Source organism: Tiliqua scincoides, chromosome 1, assembly GCF_035046505.1.
Source record: "Tiliqua scincoides isolate rTilSci1 chromosome 1, rTilSci1.hap2, whole genome shotgun sequence".
Classification (NCBI taxonomy): domain Eukaryota; kingdom Metazoa; phylum Chordata; class Lepidosauria; order Squamata; family Scincidae; genus Tiliqua; species Tiliqua scincoides.
In genome coordinates, this window is record NC_089821.1 from 27020011 (window position 1) to 27036937 (window position 16927).

The following is a 16927-nucleotide window of genomic DNA, read 5'->3' on the forward strand; positions in this document are numbered from 1 at the left end:
AGCAAGCCTTCTCTTGCCAAAGCGAACCAGACTCGATTGGCGTGCGGACAAGGAAGGGTCGCCTTCCTCTCCCCCCCCTCCCCGCTTAAGCAAGAGCTCAAAGTGCCGCGGAGTCAGGGCCCACGCGTGGACTTCAGCGGGCCTCGAAGGTATATTCCAGTTCAAGACTATCGCCTCTGCTGAAAGGCCCAACAGAATGGAAAACGGTTTCAAGCCTTGAAAGTACTTGTACAATCTTTTGTGTTGTGTTGTGTGAGGGTGTTATCTTGCCTTGCCACAGTTCTCTTTCACCCAGCGTTCTTGAACTCAAGTCTTACAGCATGATCCAGACTCAGAAGGAAGTCCCCATTCAGTGGGGCTTGCATGGATATATGGATAGGATTGCAGCCTAAGGCGGTCCCTAAACTGAAATGCAGTTGCACTTGGCCTTCACTTGTGTGGACATCCAACCGTCTGTCTGAGGGTCCCCCTGCTTTCTGGGGCAGCAGGGACTTTTTCCCGATGGCACCACTTCACCCTGGACATATTCCAGCTCCCCTAGCCAGATATGCTTATCCCCAGTGGTGTAGCTGGAGGGGGGGGCAAATCACTAAGTTTTGCAGGCTCCTGAACGCACCCTGCAAGAAGCTCCTTCCCCGCCCCTTCGGAGCCATTGGAGGGATCAAAACGGAGGCGTATACCTGGAATGGCTCCAAAGGGGAGGGGAAGGGGCTTCTTGCAGGGTGTGATTAGGCGCCTGCAAAACTTAGTGCTTTGCCCCCCCATCCCAGTTACGCCACTGCTCAACCCTAAACCTGGGTGGGGGTCAAATCCTTACAGCCTCGACGGCCCCGCGAGGAAAGGGTTAAGGAGCCTTCCGTTTGCGTAATATCTCTATTACTGCCAACTTCAAGGTAGAGAAGGGAGAGCGCAAGAGCGGGCGCGCAATGGGAACCAGATGTGGGGACGGAGAGGCGAGGGAGACGGAGAAGATGGAGCGTCAGGGGGCAGCAGGACGGGAATGGGGAAGGAGGAGCGTCGTGGGAAGGGCAGCGGGCCCTCGCAGTAGAGATCCGGAGCAGGGGCGGACTACTGCACCCAGCCAAAGCCCTTTGGAGTGGCCATTGACCAGCCACGCCCAACAAGGGCCTTTTCTGTGGACTGGGAGGTCGGTTTCTGTTCATTCTTCCCAGTGGCTGCTGGAGGAAAGCACAGAAGCATCGCAGGCGCCAATCCTAAGCACAATTTCCTGAGAGCAAGCCCCGTTGGACATAATGGGACTTACTTTTGAGTTCGAGTTTGAGTTACGTTTAGGATTGGGCTGTGACCCTCAGTGTCTAGTCGTTTTTTGCCCCCCCCCCGCCGGTTCCGAGCAGAGATTGTCTATTGGAGAGGCAGAAATTCTAACCAGTCCACCTAGTCCTCAGTGGCGTAGCTAGGGGGTGTTCAAAGAGCTAAGTTTTGCAAGGAGCCACCCCGCGGCTTGCAAGCGGCCCCTCCCCCTCCGATCCACTGTTGTGCTCCCCCCAATGAAGGGGAGGGGTAGGGCCGCTCCCTGCAAAATTCAGTGCTTTGCACCCCCTCTAGCTACGCCACTGCTTGTCCTCTTACAACCTTGAGATGCTGGGGGGAGGAAGAGAGGGAGCTGAACCGGTTCCATTTCTGCCTGCCACCGAATGTGTTCCAGGCACACAAATGTCTAAGCAGCAAACCCCCATTGGGCCTGGAGGAAAGTGGTCCTCGGCAGGACTTGATTTCATCATCCTGAAGCCCAAGATCCTTCAGCGGTGGAGGGGAGGGGAAGGGGGAGATTCCGCGACCAGAGGCGAGGACTAAGGAGCCCTTGGCCAGGAGAAGCCAAGAAGGAAGAGGATCAGACCAGATCGAGCCTGTCCCAACCATCCCATCTCTCCTGGCTCTTTCAACCTCGCAAAGACCTACTTACATCCCTACTTACATTACTGTCATGTGGCTGATTTTTTCCCCTAATTTTTTTTTTATTATTTTCCTTCTTAACGGTTAATAAAAATCCTCAATAACTTTTTTTTCGTGCAGAAAAAGAAAGAAAAAAATTAATCTGACCCACGTCCCCTTTCCCCCCTCGCTTCCTTCCCCTTTTTGCTCTCATTCTGTACTTAGCTAGAGGACAAGAGAGGGGGGGGGCTTATTTGGTGCTTGTGGGTGTGTGGAGGAAAAACTGGGGAGGAGGAAGAAGGTAAGCGAGGAGGAGGAGGAAGAAGAAGAAGAAGAAGAAGAAGAAGAAGAGGAGGAGGAGGCGGCAGGCGAGGAGGAAGAAGAAGAGAGGGGGGAGGCTGAGGTGTTCCTCGAGGAGGCCTTTTCTCCCCCCCCCCTTTTCCTCCACTCTTGGAGTTGAGAGAGAGACAGAGAGAGCGCTTCCCTGCCCCCCCCCCGCTGGATCTTCAGGGGGCTTCAGGGGGATCTGCTCCTTTCAAGCACATCTGACTCCTCTTAGTGCGCCTTCGCCCAGCTGTGTGTGCGCGCAGGGGGGAGGGAGGGGGAGCAGCGGAGGGAGGGAGAGAGAGAGGCTTCCTGGCAGGGCAGGCAGGGGGACTCTGCCGCTGCTGCGGGGCCCATTAATTTTCGGCATGAACGCCGAGAGCTGCGCCTCCTTCTGCGCCCCAGCTGCCTCCGCCGCCGCTGCCATGGATTCCTTCTACAACGCCGCCTCGCAGGGCAGCGCCGACGGCTCGTCGCCTTTTAGGGCATTCCCCGGCGGCGGCGGCGGCGGCGGCTCGGCTTTCCTGGCCAGCAAAGGGCAGAGCTTCGCCGACGGCAGCAGCAGCCCCAAGTGCCGGAGCGGCCGCTACAGCCAGCCGGAGTGCCAGTCCCTGGACGGTGGCGGGCAGCAGCAGGCGCCCTCGGCCGCCTCCTTCCACAAGTACCACCCGCAGTCCTCCCAGCAGCCGCCGCCGCTCTACGTGCAGCGAGGTCCCTGCAAGAGCCCCCCGGGAGGCAGCCTCAAGCTGGGGCAGGACACCAGCGGGCACAACGGAGCTCTGCAGCTCAACTGCTACGGTGAGTCCCCCCGTCGGGCAGGGCAGGGCAGGGCAGAGTTGGGGGGCTGGGACTGGAGGAGCCACACGGGGAGCCTGGGAGAGCCTTTCCCAGTTCCAGCCACCTCCACTGGCCTCTTCCACCCTCACCTCAGCGCCTTCGGCCTGGATTTGGGTGTCCAGCCCGTCTAGATTTGGAGTCACTCCGAATCTAGGACAAAGCGATGTTGTCTGACTGTGATTTGGCTCGAGGGTGCCTTCCTTTCCCCTGACCGTCGGATGGTAGAAGCCCAGCGCCTCTTTACTTCCAAAGGTAGAACTCCCCTAAGAAAGCGAACCCCCCCCCCCCAAGACTGAGCTTCTAACGGCCCCACAGCCCAAGCCTCTGCATGTCAACTCTGAAGTAAGTCCCATTATAGTCAGTGGAGTTTGCTCCCAGGAAAGTGTGGATAGGTTTGTAGCCTCAGAGCCCAATCCTATGCATGTCTACTCAAACGTAAGTTCAATTATAGTCAATGGGGGTTGCTCCCAGGAAAGTGTGGATAGGACTGTAGCCTCAGAGCTCAAGCCTCTGCTTGTCTGCTCAGAAGCACATCCTATTCTAGTCAATGGGGCTTACTCCTAAGTGAGTATGGATAGGATTGCAGCCTGAATTGTCACTGATGGAGCGAGGCAGGTTGGAGTGGTTGGCGCAGGGCAGAAATCGAGGGAGGAGGAGGCAGAGGAAGAGGAGACCGGCTGGGGAAACTGCAAATTGCCCCGTCCTTTTTCTCAGGCACCCGGTCCCTGTCATTCGACGGCTCCGAGGCGCAGAGTCTTTAAGCGAACAGACGGTCACTGCTGCCTGTTCGCTTTGACGTGAGCCAGACTCCAGCCTTTGGGACAAAGAAAGATGGAGAGCGAGGAAGACCGGATTTGAAGTGCTGACTTGGGACCAGGAGATGTGGAAAGGGCACTTGGCCTTTGGGGGAATGGGGGGGATGGAACCCAAATTCGGAGCAAGGCTTGAGAAAGTCGTTCTAAACGAGCCACTCATATCCAATCCTCTCTCTCTCCATCCGTGCCTTTCTGTCTCCTCCTTCATACCTCCACCCAGACCTCATTCTTGTGAAGTCAGTGGAATGTGCCTAAGAAATGCCTTTAGGATTGAGGGAGAGACAATCATCTTGATTCACAAGGCAGTCAAGCGGGTCCTTCAGATTCTAGAGTAGAGGTGTACATTATATTTAAAAAAAAAGGAAAAAAAACTTTTTTTGCATTGGCATGAGCTCTGAGGCTACTATCCCTTCCAGACTTTCCTGGGAATAAGCCCCACTGACTATAATGGGACTTACTTCTGAGTAGACATGCATCGGCTTGAGCTCTGAGGCTATTATCCCATCCAGACTTTCCTGGGAGTAAGCCCCACTGACTATAGTGGAACTTACTTCTGAGTAGACTTGTCTAGGCTTGGGCTTCAGACGGGCGGGGTCTATGTTTGCTTAGGTGGTTATTCTGGGAGTCTGAATTAGCGATAAGAGCAAGTGAAAATAGGATGGTCTCTCTGTGGCTTCCCCCATTCGGGGGTCTCTCGCCGCCGCCCCCCCCCCCCCGCGAAATCGCCCTGCGCATCCTGAGGTCTCTTCCTTCTCCATCCTGAAAGATTTCTTTCTTGGAGGAAAGAAAATGGATTCAGGATCGGGGTTTTGCAGGAGGTGATCCCACCTACGCGTATTTTTAAACTCGAGTCTCATTTTCAGAGTAAGTGCTCTTGGAATCTGGCTAGACATGTGGGCCGAGTGCCGGAAGACCACCATTTCCGTGTTTCCCCTTTCCCCACGATTACATTCGACACGCGTTGCCCCAGTGACGGAGACCCCTGGTAGCAAACCTGGGGCAATCTGACTCCCGATGATCCGAGAAAGAACCAGCGATGCCCATAGAGATGAACAGCGGCAGCATCCACCCAGCGAGGGTCCTTTTTTCAAATTCCGTGGGTGCCACGCATCCCTTCCGGGGAGTGGGATTGAAAAGCGCTCCGCTGTGGCTGAATTGGGGCCACAACAGGAGAGGACAATCCGGTTTGCTCCCTTCTTCTTGGGGCTGTTTGTGTACATTCAGGACCTGGATCGGGGACTGGCTTGCTGAGGGCTTTCGGGGGACGGCTTTGGATCCTGACCTTTCTCCAAGAGAGCTCAAGACCACTCACAAGGCTGCCCCTCCTTTTGTTAACAAGCCTAAGAAGTAAATGCGGGGAGGGGGGGAGAGGGAGAGAGAGTAATTGAGTCGAGGTCTCCTCAAGAGTTTCACGCCTGAGCGCTGGTTTGAATCCGCATCTTCTCAGTCCAGCATTCATAGGACCACATCATCTTGTTCTTGCGCCCTAGTAAATTCTCCCCCCATTGCTTTTCATGTCCCTGTTACCTCTGGAGACGCACAGCCCAATCCTATGCATGTCTACTCAGAAGTAAGTCCCATTAGAGTCAATGGGGCTTACTCCTAGGAAAGTGTGGATACCACTGGGCTGTCATTCCTCCCCCCTTTTCACTCATTTTCTCATCTCCAGATTTGGTGTGCGTCGAAGCCGCCGCCCCCCCCTTTCCACCCACCCCCAAAGGCTTCTGAAGGTTGGGAGTGTTTTCTGCAAAAGGGCCCGGGGTGACGTTAACAAGCCATCCATCACCGTATGCTGGTTTCTTCCAGGCGCTTTCAGGCTTCACTCAGGCTACAATCCTGCCCACACCTTGGGAGTAAGGTCCATTGACTTTAATGGGATTTACTTCTGAGTAGACAAGCATAGGCTTGGGCTCTCACTCCCTTAGATAACTGGTCCCACTCTTAGCGCTACTCCTCGGATTTTCTGCGGGTGTCTTTGGCCAGCCTGTTTAGCTCCACTGGAGAAGACAGTCAAAAAGCGATGCAATCGACGCCCCGGACAAGGGCACGCAGGAGCCTAGCTGAGTTTGCTGGGTTTAGGGAAAGGTTCTGGCCTTCCTGTCAATAAAGCTCAAGGTGATCAGCTGTTCTCTTTTTCCAGGACATGTCCTCCAGGACATGTCTTTTTCCAGGACATGTCCTCTTTTTAGCCTCCTGCCCTGGGAAAAACTTAAATGTCCTCCTTTTCCCTGGGATGGGTCCCTGCAGGCAGTGCATAGCCTCCTTGTAATTAATACATTATATGTAATATAGTTTTACATTTAATAACAATTAATAAAGTGTTTAAATTAACATGAGTGTTTTCACCTTTAATTTTGTCATGTCCTACATTTTTCTTGGATGTCCTACATTTTGGGGTGCAGGGTCCCCTTTTGTGGTGATGACATGTGGTCACCCTGATGATGCGAGAGGCAGAAGACCCCCACTCACCCACCCCCCTAAGGTCGTTCCTTTCTTTCTTTCACAGTGCAGGTCTGGGAGATTCCCAGTTTGGGAAATGTTTTGGGGAGCGGGAATGAAAGCAATTCTCTTTTGTAGGAGGAATCCAGAGAGTGTCCTCTCTGCCCACTCCCCTAATAACGGATTCCAGTTCACACAGACGAACAGACAGACTCTGCATCCAGAACTGTCTCTCAGTGGCGTAGCTGGAGGGGGGATCAAGGCACTAAGTTTTGCGGGGAGCCCCACTGCAGCGCGCAAGCAGCCCCTACCCTTCAGAGCCATTCCAGGAGGGAAGCCGCAGGACAGGTCCCTGGTGCCGGAGGTAGGGCAGAACTAGGACAGGCCCCGATTCCTCTCTGCGCTTGAAGACCCGGAAAGCGGAGTCTTTCCGAATTCGGCGCGGAAGGAAATCCTGTCCAGAAAGGGGTCAGGGGTGAGAATAGATTCACTGTAGGAAGTTCAGGGCCCCCCCCCCCAGAGCCCCAGCACAGTGGCATAGCTAGAGGAGGGGGCAAATCACTAAGTTTTGCCGGGAGCCTTCCCGCGGCGTGCAAGCGGCCCCTTTCCTTCGGATGCCTCGGATGTTTTGCTCGCCCGCCTGGAAGGACAGGGGCCACTTGCACCCACTGGGGAGGCTCCCTGCAGAACTTAGCGCTTTGCCCCCCTCTAGCTACGCCACTGCCCCAGCATCCCATTCTCGGAGCAGCGGGCCGATGCCTTCAAAGGCTGGCTGGAATTCCAGGCGCGCTGTTCTGGGACTCCGGCAAGGCTTTGAGCCGGATCCCCACGGACTGCACTGCGCCAGGATCCGGCGAAGCCGCAAAGGCAGGAGGAGGGAGACCCTCCCCACTCTCCGCCGACCCCCCCCCCCAACAACCGCAGTCTCTCACCTGAGTCACCTGGGATGCCATTAGACGTGCCTCCACCTTCCCGTCCCCTGGATCCCAGGCGGCTTCTCTGCGAGGTTCAAGACCATAAATCAGGAGCTGTGGAGGGGGGGAGCCCTTCTCTTCCAAACAGCCCCCGATACCTGCCGGGGAATCTGTTTCGAATAAGCCTTTGCGCGCTGCAGGACTCCACTTACAGTGACGGGTTTGGGAAGTCCCATTAGAGTCAATGAAGCTTACTCCCAGGAAAGTGTGGATAGAATTGCATCCTGGGAGACCAATCCTTTGCCTGTCTACTCAGAAATGCCCCATGAGAATAAATGGAATTTATGCCCAGGAAAGTGTGAATAGGATTGCAGCCTTTGAGTCCCATTCTATGCACATCTACTCAGAAGTAAATACCATTATAGTCAATAGAGCTTACTCCCGGGAAAGTGTGGATAGGATTGCAACCTCAGTCGATGATTGACCTCAGTAGCCCTTGAACGGTCCAGTGGTTTCAAGCCACAAATCTCTACATTCGGAGTTGCAACGTAAATCGGTTTCCTTTCGAAGTGTTTGGGCCTCACAGTGTGCTGAATGGCACGCTGGAGGCCCATCATGTTCTTTTACTCCAGTGATCCCTTGTCACTAGTAATGTTTTTGTTTAAAGAAAAAAACTTTCTGTTTGTCGAGCCTTATTCTAAGGACAATTCATTGGACTGAAATCAGCTGGACGTCAGAGTTAACATCCGAAGGGTCAACGGGTTGACGTCATTGTTTGTTTGTTTCGTATGATTATTTTTGAAAACCTCCCCAACCTCTTACTGTACCCTCGAAGGCGTGCAACACAGCGCAGCCCGGCCAATACAATAAAAATAATCAGGGTAGAACTGCTTCTGACCCCCTTCCCTACCGGATTTGGGCTTTCAAAGGAGAGATCTCCTTTAAGGGCTTGAGCGATGTGGCTTTGGAGAACAAGGAGGTGTAATGAGAGCCACCTGGATTTGTGGGGCTTAATGAATCAAAATAATGAGGTTTGATTAAAGAATACATTTTTTTTTTTTGTTAACATGTAAAAAGAAGATTCAGGAGGGTGATAGTATATTCCCCAATAGAATTTCTAGGGCACGTGATAGATAGATAGATGGATGGATGGATGGATGGATGGATGACTCAGCCACTATGGGAATGAGCGTCTCCTCGGCCCTCCAAGCCCTTGGTGAAATTAAGAGCCCTTAATTTCAGGGGGTTCTTTGTGGAGTGGCCAGGCGGGAAGGAAGAAGAAGGCTTGTCTGCGGTTTCGCGCCTGCAGAAGCGCCGCGCAGGCACACAGGGCCCGTTTCATCCCCAGCGTGGCTCAAGCCACCGACAGCTGGAGGGCAAACAGCCGGCCGTTTGAGCGAGGCCGGGCCTCAAAGGCGCTTTCTCCGGCGGGATCCCCGCGCTCTGAGCCAGGCGGGCCGCTTCTCCCACCGCCAGGCGATCGCAGCTCAGGTCAGCCGCTCAGGACGGGGGAAGCCTTTGGAAATGACCGTCGAGGAGCGCTAATGGCTGGGAGGGTCGGGCGGTTAACCAGCAGCAGCTCCGGCAGTTCTGCCAAACCCCAGCTGCAGCTCGTTTCCCTCTCCGGGCTTGGGGCTTTCTCGGGCTCCCCGGGGAGGGAGGCCGGCAGAGTTCAGACCAGGGACCCGCGGTGGGTGGGGAGGCAAGTGAGGCAGAGCCTCCCCACCGGAGTCCAAAGCATCTCCACAGTGTGAGGCACCCAAGCGTCCACAACCCACGCATGCAGCGTGTGGGTGGTGGGTGCTTAGGTGCCTCACACGGCCGCAGTGTTTTTCGAAGGACTCCAGTGGGGAGGCTCTGCCTCGCTTGCCTCACCTGCCTCCCCACCCAGTGCTGCTTGACAGTGAAGTCATGACCTGTTGTTACCTGGAAGCAGGTCCCATTGAAATCAAACGCCAGAGAGGAAAGAAACATCCCCCCTTTGAGAAGGGGGGCCAAACAATCAAACGAGGCAACCCAAATGACTGGGAAGGCCAAAAAGAGTCTTAGTATTCGGTGAAGTTCATGCGAGTGATCTTCGGACACGCTGGCGAAGTCAACCACGGGTGCATGCGTCAGTGGTGTAGCTAGAGGGGGGGTCAAAGCACCCCCTAAGTTTTGCGGGAGCCTCACCCCAGCGTGAGCCATTCCGGTTGGGGGGAGCAAAACGGAGGCGAATGCTCCGAAGGGGAGGGGGAAGAGCTGCTTGCACACTAAGGTGAGGCTCCCTGCAGAACTTAGTGCTTTGCACCCCCTCTAGTTACGCCACTGGGGCATGGCCAAGTGAGTCTCTTCCCCCCCCCCCCCTATCTACAGAGTGTTGGGTTCCAAACAATGCAGAATCCCGGCTTGGGGTTGCTCTTTTTCCGAGACCCTAGTGAATGTCATTAAGATTCAGTCAAGCCTCAGGAATTAACTTTCAAGGTGGTCCAGAAAAGGGCCAGATCGCTTCTTCCAAACACTTTGGTAGACTGGGGCCAGATCCCTGTCTTATCAGGTGTCCTTGGGAATGGGAATCCGGAGTACCAGAAGCCTGGTACAGGCATCAGAAGCCTGTGGGGTGTGTGTGTGTGTGTGTGTGTGTGTGAGAGAGAGAGAGAGAGAGAGAGAGAGAGGTCGCTACTTTTAAAGACACCCTGGATGGAGTCTGATCTCCTCGCTTTCTGCAGGGTCAATGGTTTCTAGAAGGAGGTCACCCCGATCTCTTGGTTTCTAACTTCTTGGTCCCCGCGCTTCAGACCTTACCCCCTTCTCCGAAATCAGAGCGTGGGTCGGGGCTCCAGGAACCTTTGATGCTGGAATCTAAAGGCCTTGCCCGGTGTTGGACAACTTTTCTCCAGCCCAGCCCAAGAAAGGAGCTGTTGGTCTAAGGAAACCAAGGACAATGATACGTGTGTGTGTGTGCGTGTGGTGGTGGGAGGGTGGGTTTGTTGCATATTATATAATTGACTTGTGAGTGCTCAGTACAATTGCTATTGTTTTGGGGGAAAGGAGACGGAGAGTGGGGCGAAGAAGCCCCCCTGAAGCCCCAGTCCAACGCCTCTGGTTCTTCTGTCTCCCATTAGCTGAAGATTTTACCTTTCTTTCTTCCTTTCTTTCTTCCTTTCTTTCTTTGAGTTTAAAAAAATGTGTAAATGTTGCTCTAAATTGCACTTCTAAGTGGTTTACTTCTCTTCTGAACCCACCCATATGGAAATGACTCTCCGTTGGGGTACCACACTCGTGGTTAACCCCACTCAAGCAGTAATGGTCATCAGTGGGACATTTGCCCGTGGTGACCTCACTCCGTTGCGGCATGCAGCCCCAAAAGAGAGGTCGATGGGTCTGTGAGAATGCCAACCCAATGACAGAGGAGCTTGGGAGCAGGGAATCGTGCCCCCCCTCCCCAAAAAGAATCTCGGTCTCTGGACTTTATATTGCTCTAACTATAACCTGTATTCTGAGTGATCGGGTCGAAAAATCAGCGTCAACACAGAAGTGTGTTGATCTCAGGATCGGGTCCTTTAAGAAATCGGTGCGTGCTGTGGCGCGGCGTGGGGTGGGGGATGGGCAAGCCTCACAAAGTCCCTGACTGTGAAATCAGTCGAATTGATTCAGTTAGGTGGGACTTGCAGCAGATATGAACATGTTTACTCTGATGTAAGTTCCCCTGCGGTCAATGGGCTTACTCGCGAGCAAGCCGCCTCCAATGTGCCTAGCAGTTGCAAACGGCGTGCCCATCAAATATAAAGGGGGGGGGGTTTATCGGAAGTCACTCCAGATCCCGTTTAAATGGCACTTCGATTCGAATTAAAGCGCTCTGGTTTAATTAAGCCATTTCTGCCCAACGGTGCATATACGCAACAGGGATCAAATGTATACACCTGTGGGTACACGGGTTAATTAAGGCAGTCTTGGCTTAATCTTTCAAGTAAAGCGGGAAAGAAGGAAGGTTGTTCGTTGTTTGTTGCACCGAATCCAAAGTGAAGTGACTTCCAATCACTTGGAAACGCCCGTGGAAACGCCGGGGGGGGGGGAAGATACTTCTCTGCGGTTTCTGATTGCTAATGAGTCGTGTGCATATAAAATACCGCTGAATGCGCTGCTCTGTTTCTGGACCTTCTTTACTTTTTTTTTTTTAAGTCTACAACGACTGCTTGTAGGTTATGTCTCTGCAAACTGGAACGGCACAATTTATATATATATATATATATATATATATATATATATATATATATATATATATATGCGTTAAAGTAGGCTGTATATCTGGGCTAGAGGTGGAAGAAAAAATAAAATAAAAGAACCTCTCCAGTGATTTATGACTGCAAGTAATCTGAATTACTATTTCTCCAGCTCGGAGCTGAGATAAATTATATTTCTCCATAAGGCGAGATATTGCCATCTTGAAATATGGTGTGGGGAGGGGAGTGGGGCGGGGAGGGAAGCTGTGTGGGGAGAGGCTCTTTTCGAGGCGTTCGAGAGAATGTGCCCAGGGATATTTGCTCACCGGATTAAGAGAAAGAAAAACTGCTTTCCCTGGAACAGAAAAGTGCTCCAGTGCCAGGCCTGGCAGCTCATAACGACCTGTTTGGTTTTCAGTCCATTCGCAGAAGCAGCCCATAAAGAGGCGTTGTTGGGAGTGGGAAGAGAATGGGTCCCTCGGAGTCAGGCGCCTTTCGATGCCCCATCCCCAGCTTCATTGGAACACCACCCTAAACAGGAATGCAGCCAGTGGGATAAAGGCCCTGCGTGAGAATGATGCCCTGCAGCCCCATCCTAGCCCTCTTTCCCATGCTGATGCAGTCCCGAGGCAAAGGGGCTCTAGTGCCCTTACCTGGAGCTGTCTCACCACCATAGGGTTGGGGAGACATAGGGAGCGGTCTGTGCCCCCCTCCCCTTGGCATGGCATGGCATGGCTGCATCAGGGTTGGAAAGTTGCTTAGGATTGGGCGGTGGGTTCATTTCAACCTCCTGACCAGCGAGGACTCATTGAAAGGGGCTAGGAAGGACAGACTGATCCTGGCATGATCCTGCAAAGGGCAGGATCCACTCCCCGGGAGGCTCGTGGGACCCCAAAAAGGCGATTGGTCAGACCTGCGATGAGACAGAGGTCGTCTTGTCCACAAGCTCCAACTCAAGTAGACCTTCTTGCCTCAACCCCGGTGGCTTTACTTGACATTTATTTATTTGTTTGTTTGTTTGTTTGTTTGTTTATTTTCCGCATTTTATACCAACCCCCCTCCAAGGAGTTCAGGGCGGTGTACATAGCTCTCCGCCCCTCTTTTTGTCCTCACAACAACCCTGTGAGGTAGGTAAGGCTGAAAGGCAGTGACTGGTCACCCAGGAAGCTTTGTGACTGAGCTGGGGATTTGAATCTGGATCTTCCAGGTCCAAGTAAAATTCCCCAACCACTGCACCATCCCGGGTCGCACTGCACCATCCTGGCATGTTTTATGGAGGTATTCCCAGCCTACCATGCTTGCCTCTCCCTCCGCTAGTGGGAATGATGGATGCCAAGATGTGGCCGCAGGCTGGGTTGGCGCAACTTGTCCAAAAATGGCTAAGAAATTCATGCCTGACCTCTTCATATGACCAAGTGGATAGGATTGCAGCCATGGTCGCTTAGTGACTATTTTACTCTTCCCTTGTGATGAGCAGTGTGGTGGGGTGTCAGGATTTCATCTCTGGGCACGAAGCTGTGGCACAGATAGAGACCCCCTTCAACCACCTTATCCACCCTACAAAAGGAGAGATAAGGCTCTGTGGGTAGAAACAAGGGCTGCTGGAAAGTTCTCCTGGCTAAACCGCTCTGTTCTTGCGCCGATCCTATTAATTCAATTGTGCTGCGCAAGAGAACTTCTCCCTTGGGTTGAGAGCCCATCGCTTTTAATGCTGAATATCTGAATACTAAACATCTGGGGAGTGTAGCATTATTTTCCTGCAATGAATAGCAGAACACTGGAGACTTGAGCTGCCATCCTATGTACACGCTCACCTGGGAGTAAGTGCCGCTAAGCTCAGTGGATCTTCTGGGTAGACATGAGGATTCCCCTAATGCATGTTTAATAGGAGTCCATTTTTCTCCATTCTCCCGATGCATTCCTTGGATGATGGGGGGGATCAAGTTGTATGTTGGTTTGTGAGTAAACGGGGATAGTTATTTTGCTTTAATTAATTAAACCATTTCTGCCCAACGTTGCATATACGCAGCAGGGACCCAGTGTGTACACCTGAGAGCCGGGCAGAAACGGGAACGAAGGGGGTTTCAACACCATGAATCCTCTGGTTTCTTATTCAGGACTAGTCTCTCTCTCCACAAGCGGGGCGAGGAGGATGTGATGGGGAAGGGGAGTGTTTCTAACTTGTTTTTAATTGTGTTTACGTTTTTTGTGTTCTTTTATTTGTTGTCGCGAGCCGCCTTGGGTCCCTTCGGGGAGAAAGGCGGGATACAAATGTAGCCAACAAACAAATAAGGGAAGCATCAGAACCTTCGTTTGGGAAGCCTGGAAAGAGAGGGAGCCCTGGGCAAGAATCCAATAGGGAGAACTTCAGAGATTCACGCCTGTTGGATTGCTTCGAGTTGAACGAAACGGAGGCTGAAAGTCAGGACAGGTGTGGGGGCGGAAAGAACAGTTAAATGTCCATCATGGGCAACATCATTCAGCACGAAGTCGCCATTGAGTTGAATGGAGTGAAGTTGACTTAGCAAAGGCTGGCTGCGTAGTACATGATTCAGGAGAAGGACCCAAGCATCACCCACCTAGGCAGCCTCTGTCCATCTTTCTCCATGCTTTTCCTTGGCCAACCTGTTGCTTTTGATGACACTAAAAGCAGTTGTGACGCACCCCCTCTCCCGCATCATGTCCGCTCTTCCTAGGGAGATGGTTTAGAATCGGAGCGAAAGACTTCGTGCCGCTCAGACCCTAGTTCAGCAAGTGGTGTGCCTCATGGCCTCATGGTGTACCTCAAGGCAGTGGCGTAGCCAGAGGGGGTGCAAAGACTAAGTTCTGCGGGGAGCCTCACCGCAGAGTGCAAGGGGCCCCCTCCCCTTCGGAGCCATTCAGGGCGGGGGCGGGAACAAACGGAGGGAAATGCTCCGAAGGGGCCGCTTTCACGCTGGGGTGAGGTTCCCTGCAGAACTTAGTGCTTTGCACCCTCTCTGGCTACGCCACTGCTTCATGGTTCTCAAACCGTGCCTAGTGAATATGAGATTCTGTCTGATGTTCAAAGTATAGGATGATGATGATGATAAAGAGGCTTAGGGAATTGAAAGGTGATTAGTTTCATCCACCATCGTTATAGGAAATAAATCTCGCCTTGACGGCATACCAGTCCAGATCAGCCCCCATCTGGATTGGAGGGAGGAATTTACGAGCAACTTCATGAACCGACTAGCCACAGAACTGTTGGCTGGAGGACAAAGACCAGCTGGATGCCTCTGATGCCGCTATAACTGATCTTCAGCATTTACTTGAAGATATGATCTATTCTGGATTTTAGTACATGGTTATGGCAGCAATCTTATCCGCATTTACCTGTGAGTAAGTCCCATTGAATTTAATGGGGTTTACTTCTGACATGCATGGGATTGGGCTCTGTGGCAGTTACTGTTCTTAGGGCCCAATCCTATCCAACTTTCCAGCGCTAGTGCAGCCCTGCCAACAGGGCGTTTGCTGCATCCTGTGGGGGGGGGGGCAGACACGGAGGCCTCCTCAAGGTAAGGGAATGTTTGTTCCCTTACATTGGGGCTGCATCGGCCCTGGAAAGTTGGATAGGATCGGGCCCTTATTCCCCCCTCATCATAAGGACGCCACTGAGAGCCCAATCCACGCACGTATACTCAGAAGTAAGTCTCATAATAGTCAATGAGGCTTACTCCCATGAAAGTGAGGAGTTCCTAAATGCTGTGGATTGCAACGCGCTTCTCCAATCCGGTTGAGGTTTAAGTATGACAAATGCTGTGTATTGCGAAGACTTATATAGCGCTTTTCAGCCAAACCGAAGTTCACGAAGCGGCGATGTCTGTCTGCCTGATCTCATTGATTTCCCTGGTTTCTCGCACCTGTGCTGGGGTCGAGTGCATCATAACGGGTTTGATGGAATCGGTATGGCCTCGGATTCGCTACTGGTTGCCAGCAAAGGACTCATTTGAGAATGTGTGTTTGTGTGGGGGGGGGCTTTCCCCATCATTGTGAGTGCTGGTGTGAATGGTGCATTTCTTCGCATCACAGCTGTTGGCTTGAACCGGATGGTGGACGGAAGAGGGTTCTTGTCAAGCACAGAGATAGCGTCCTACTGGTTACTGGCCTCCAATGGCCCTTCTAGTACTGAACCGTGCTGTCCCCTACAGTGGCCAACGTCAAGCAGGGGGTGAGTCGCTCTCTTCCGCTGCTGCGTCCCAGACAATGGCGTTCAAACGAGCCCTCAATGTGGTCAATCCCCTTTCAAGGCCATCAGTACATCCTGTGGCAGTGCGTTCCATCGATCCCAAAATCCATACGTACCAATTCACTTTTCAGGAAACGGAAATAGTTCGCAGACTATTCTATCTTAAGCATACTAGCCCTTAAGTGAAATTTTTCTTTGCCAGTTCCTCATCACTTCAACCAGTTCTTCCTCACTCCACTACGCTAGAAAATCCTCCCTTTCTAGGTCCTGCAGACATGCACACCTGATGATGTGCAGTTCAGGTTGGATGTACACACGCAGTAGAATGAAGTGGTACAATTTTGCTGTGGTAGCATAGACTGTGCTACCAATGCTCCTCCTGTTTTTTTTTAAAAAAAAGGAAATAAGTCCCACAAATCAACAGCTCTGCAAGAAGAAAACTAGCACCTCAGGGGGAGAGAGCAGAGAGGACTTTTCTCTCTGTCGTGCTAATTTTCTACTTGCAGGGAGTTTTTGGTTTCGGTTTTAATGTGAGTTGGCTTTCCAAAATGGCACCACCCACCTGCAGTCTGTCGTGGTACGATCCACACTGTCCCACCTCAGGGGTTTGTGGCCTCATTCCACGGAACCCGAATCAGTGAACGGACTCCAGAAAAATGTTGCGTTAACAGGGATGGGAAAGCTCGGACTTTGTGCTTTTAGACGCATGAAGGCGCATTCACACACTGCAATCCGTGTGCATGTGTGACGAAGGTGCACGTGTGAATCAGCCCTTTATATTGATTAACATGTAATGAATGCGTGTCAAGTGATCCTGAATATGCAGTTTTGTGAGATAGGGTTTGTGTGTGGGTGTGTAGGGACTGGAAATCAACTCTAGAAGACAGTTATGAAGATACAGTAAATATTTTCCCCCCTACAAGTAAACGTTGGCCACGGTGTAAATCCTTTTCAGACGTTTATCATTGTCCTGGGAACTCTTTTCCGAGAGATTTCTCTCTCTGCTTGACCGAGGCCAGCTGGTTCAGCAAATCTGGGGGAAGATGTGCTCTGGGTTTCCCAGCCTGGGTTCTTCTGCCCTCAGCAATAGGAGACAGAGCCCTGAATCACAGCAGATGCCCGGGGAGTTGTGTGTGGCACACACCTGGTTGGCACTGGGAGATTCCACAGGCTCTCTCCCTTAGTTCCCAGCCCCATTCCCTGCTGCCGGTGATGGCAAAGGCGATGAAATACTTCTAGGGTGCGTTTGGGGTTCGAGATGATCGCAGGCTAGACACAGCAGAGAAGCTCCTTAAT

At 52.4% G+C, this 16927-nt stretch overlaps 1 protein-coding gene across 1 annotated transcript in view; it reads left to right on the forward strand.

Moving 5' to 3' along the window:
* Positions 1–2585: 2585 nt before the first annotated feature.
* Positions 2586–16927, forward strand: part of ALX4 (ALX homeobox 4) — an 85661-nt gene continuing 71319 nt past the window's right edge. Inside the window, exon 1 of the mRNA XM_066639850.1 lies at positions 2586–3015. Within this exon, the coding sequence (XP_066495947.1) occupies positions 2586–3015 (430 nt within the window). The remainder of the gene's footprint in view (positions 3016–16927) is intronic.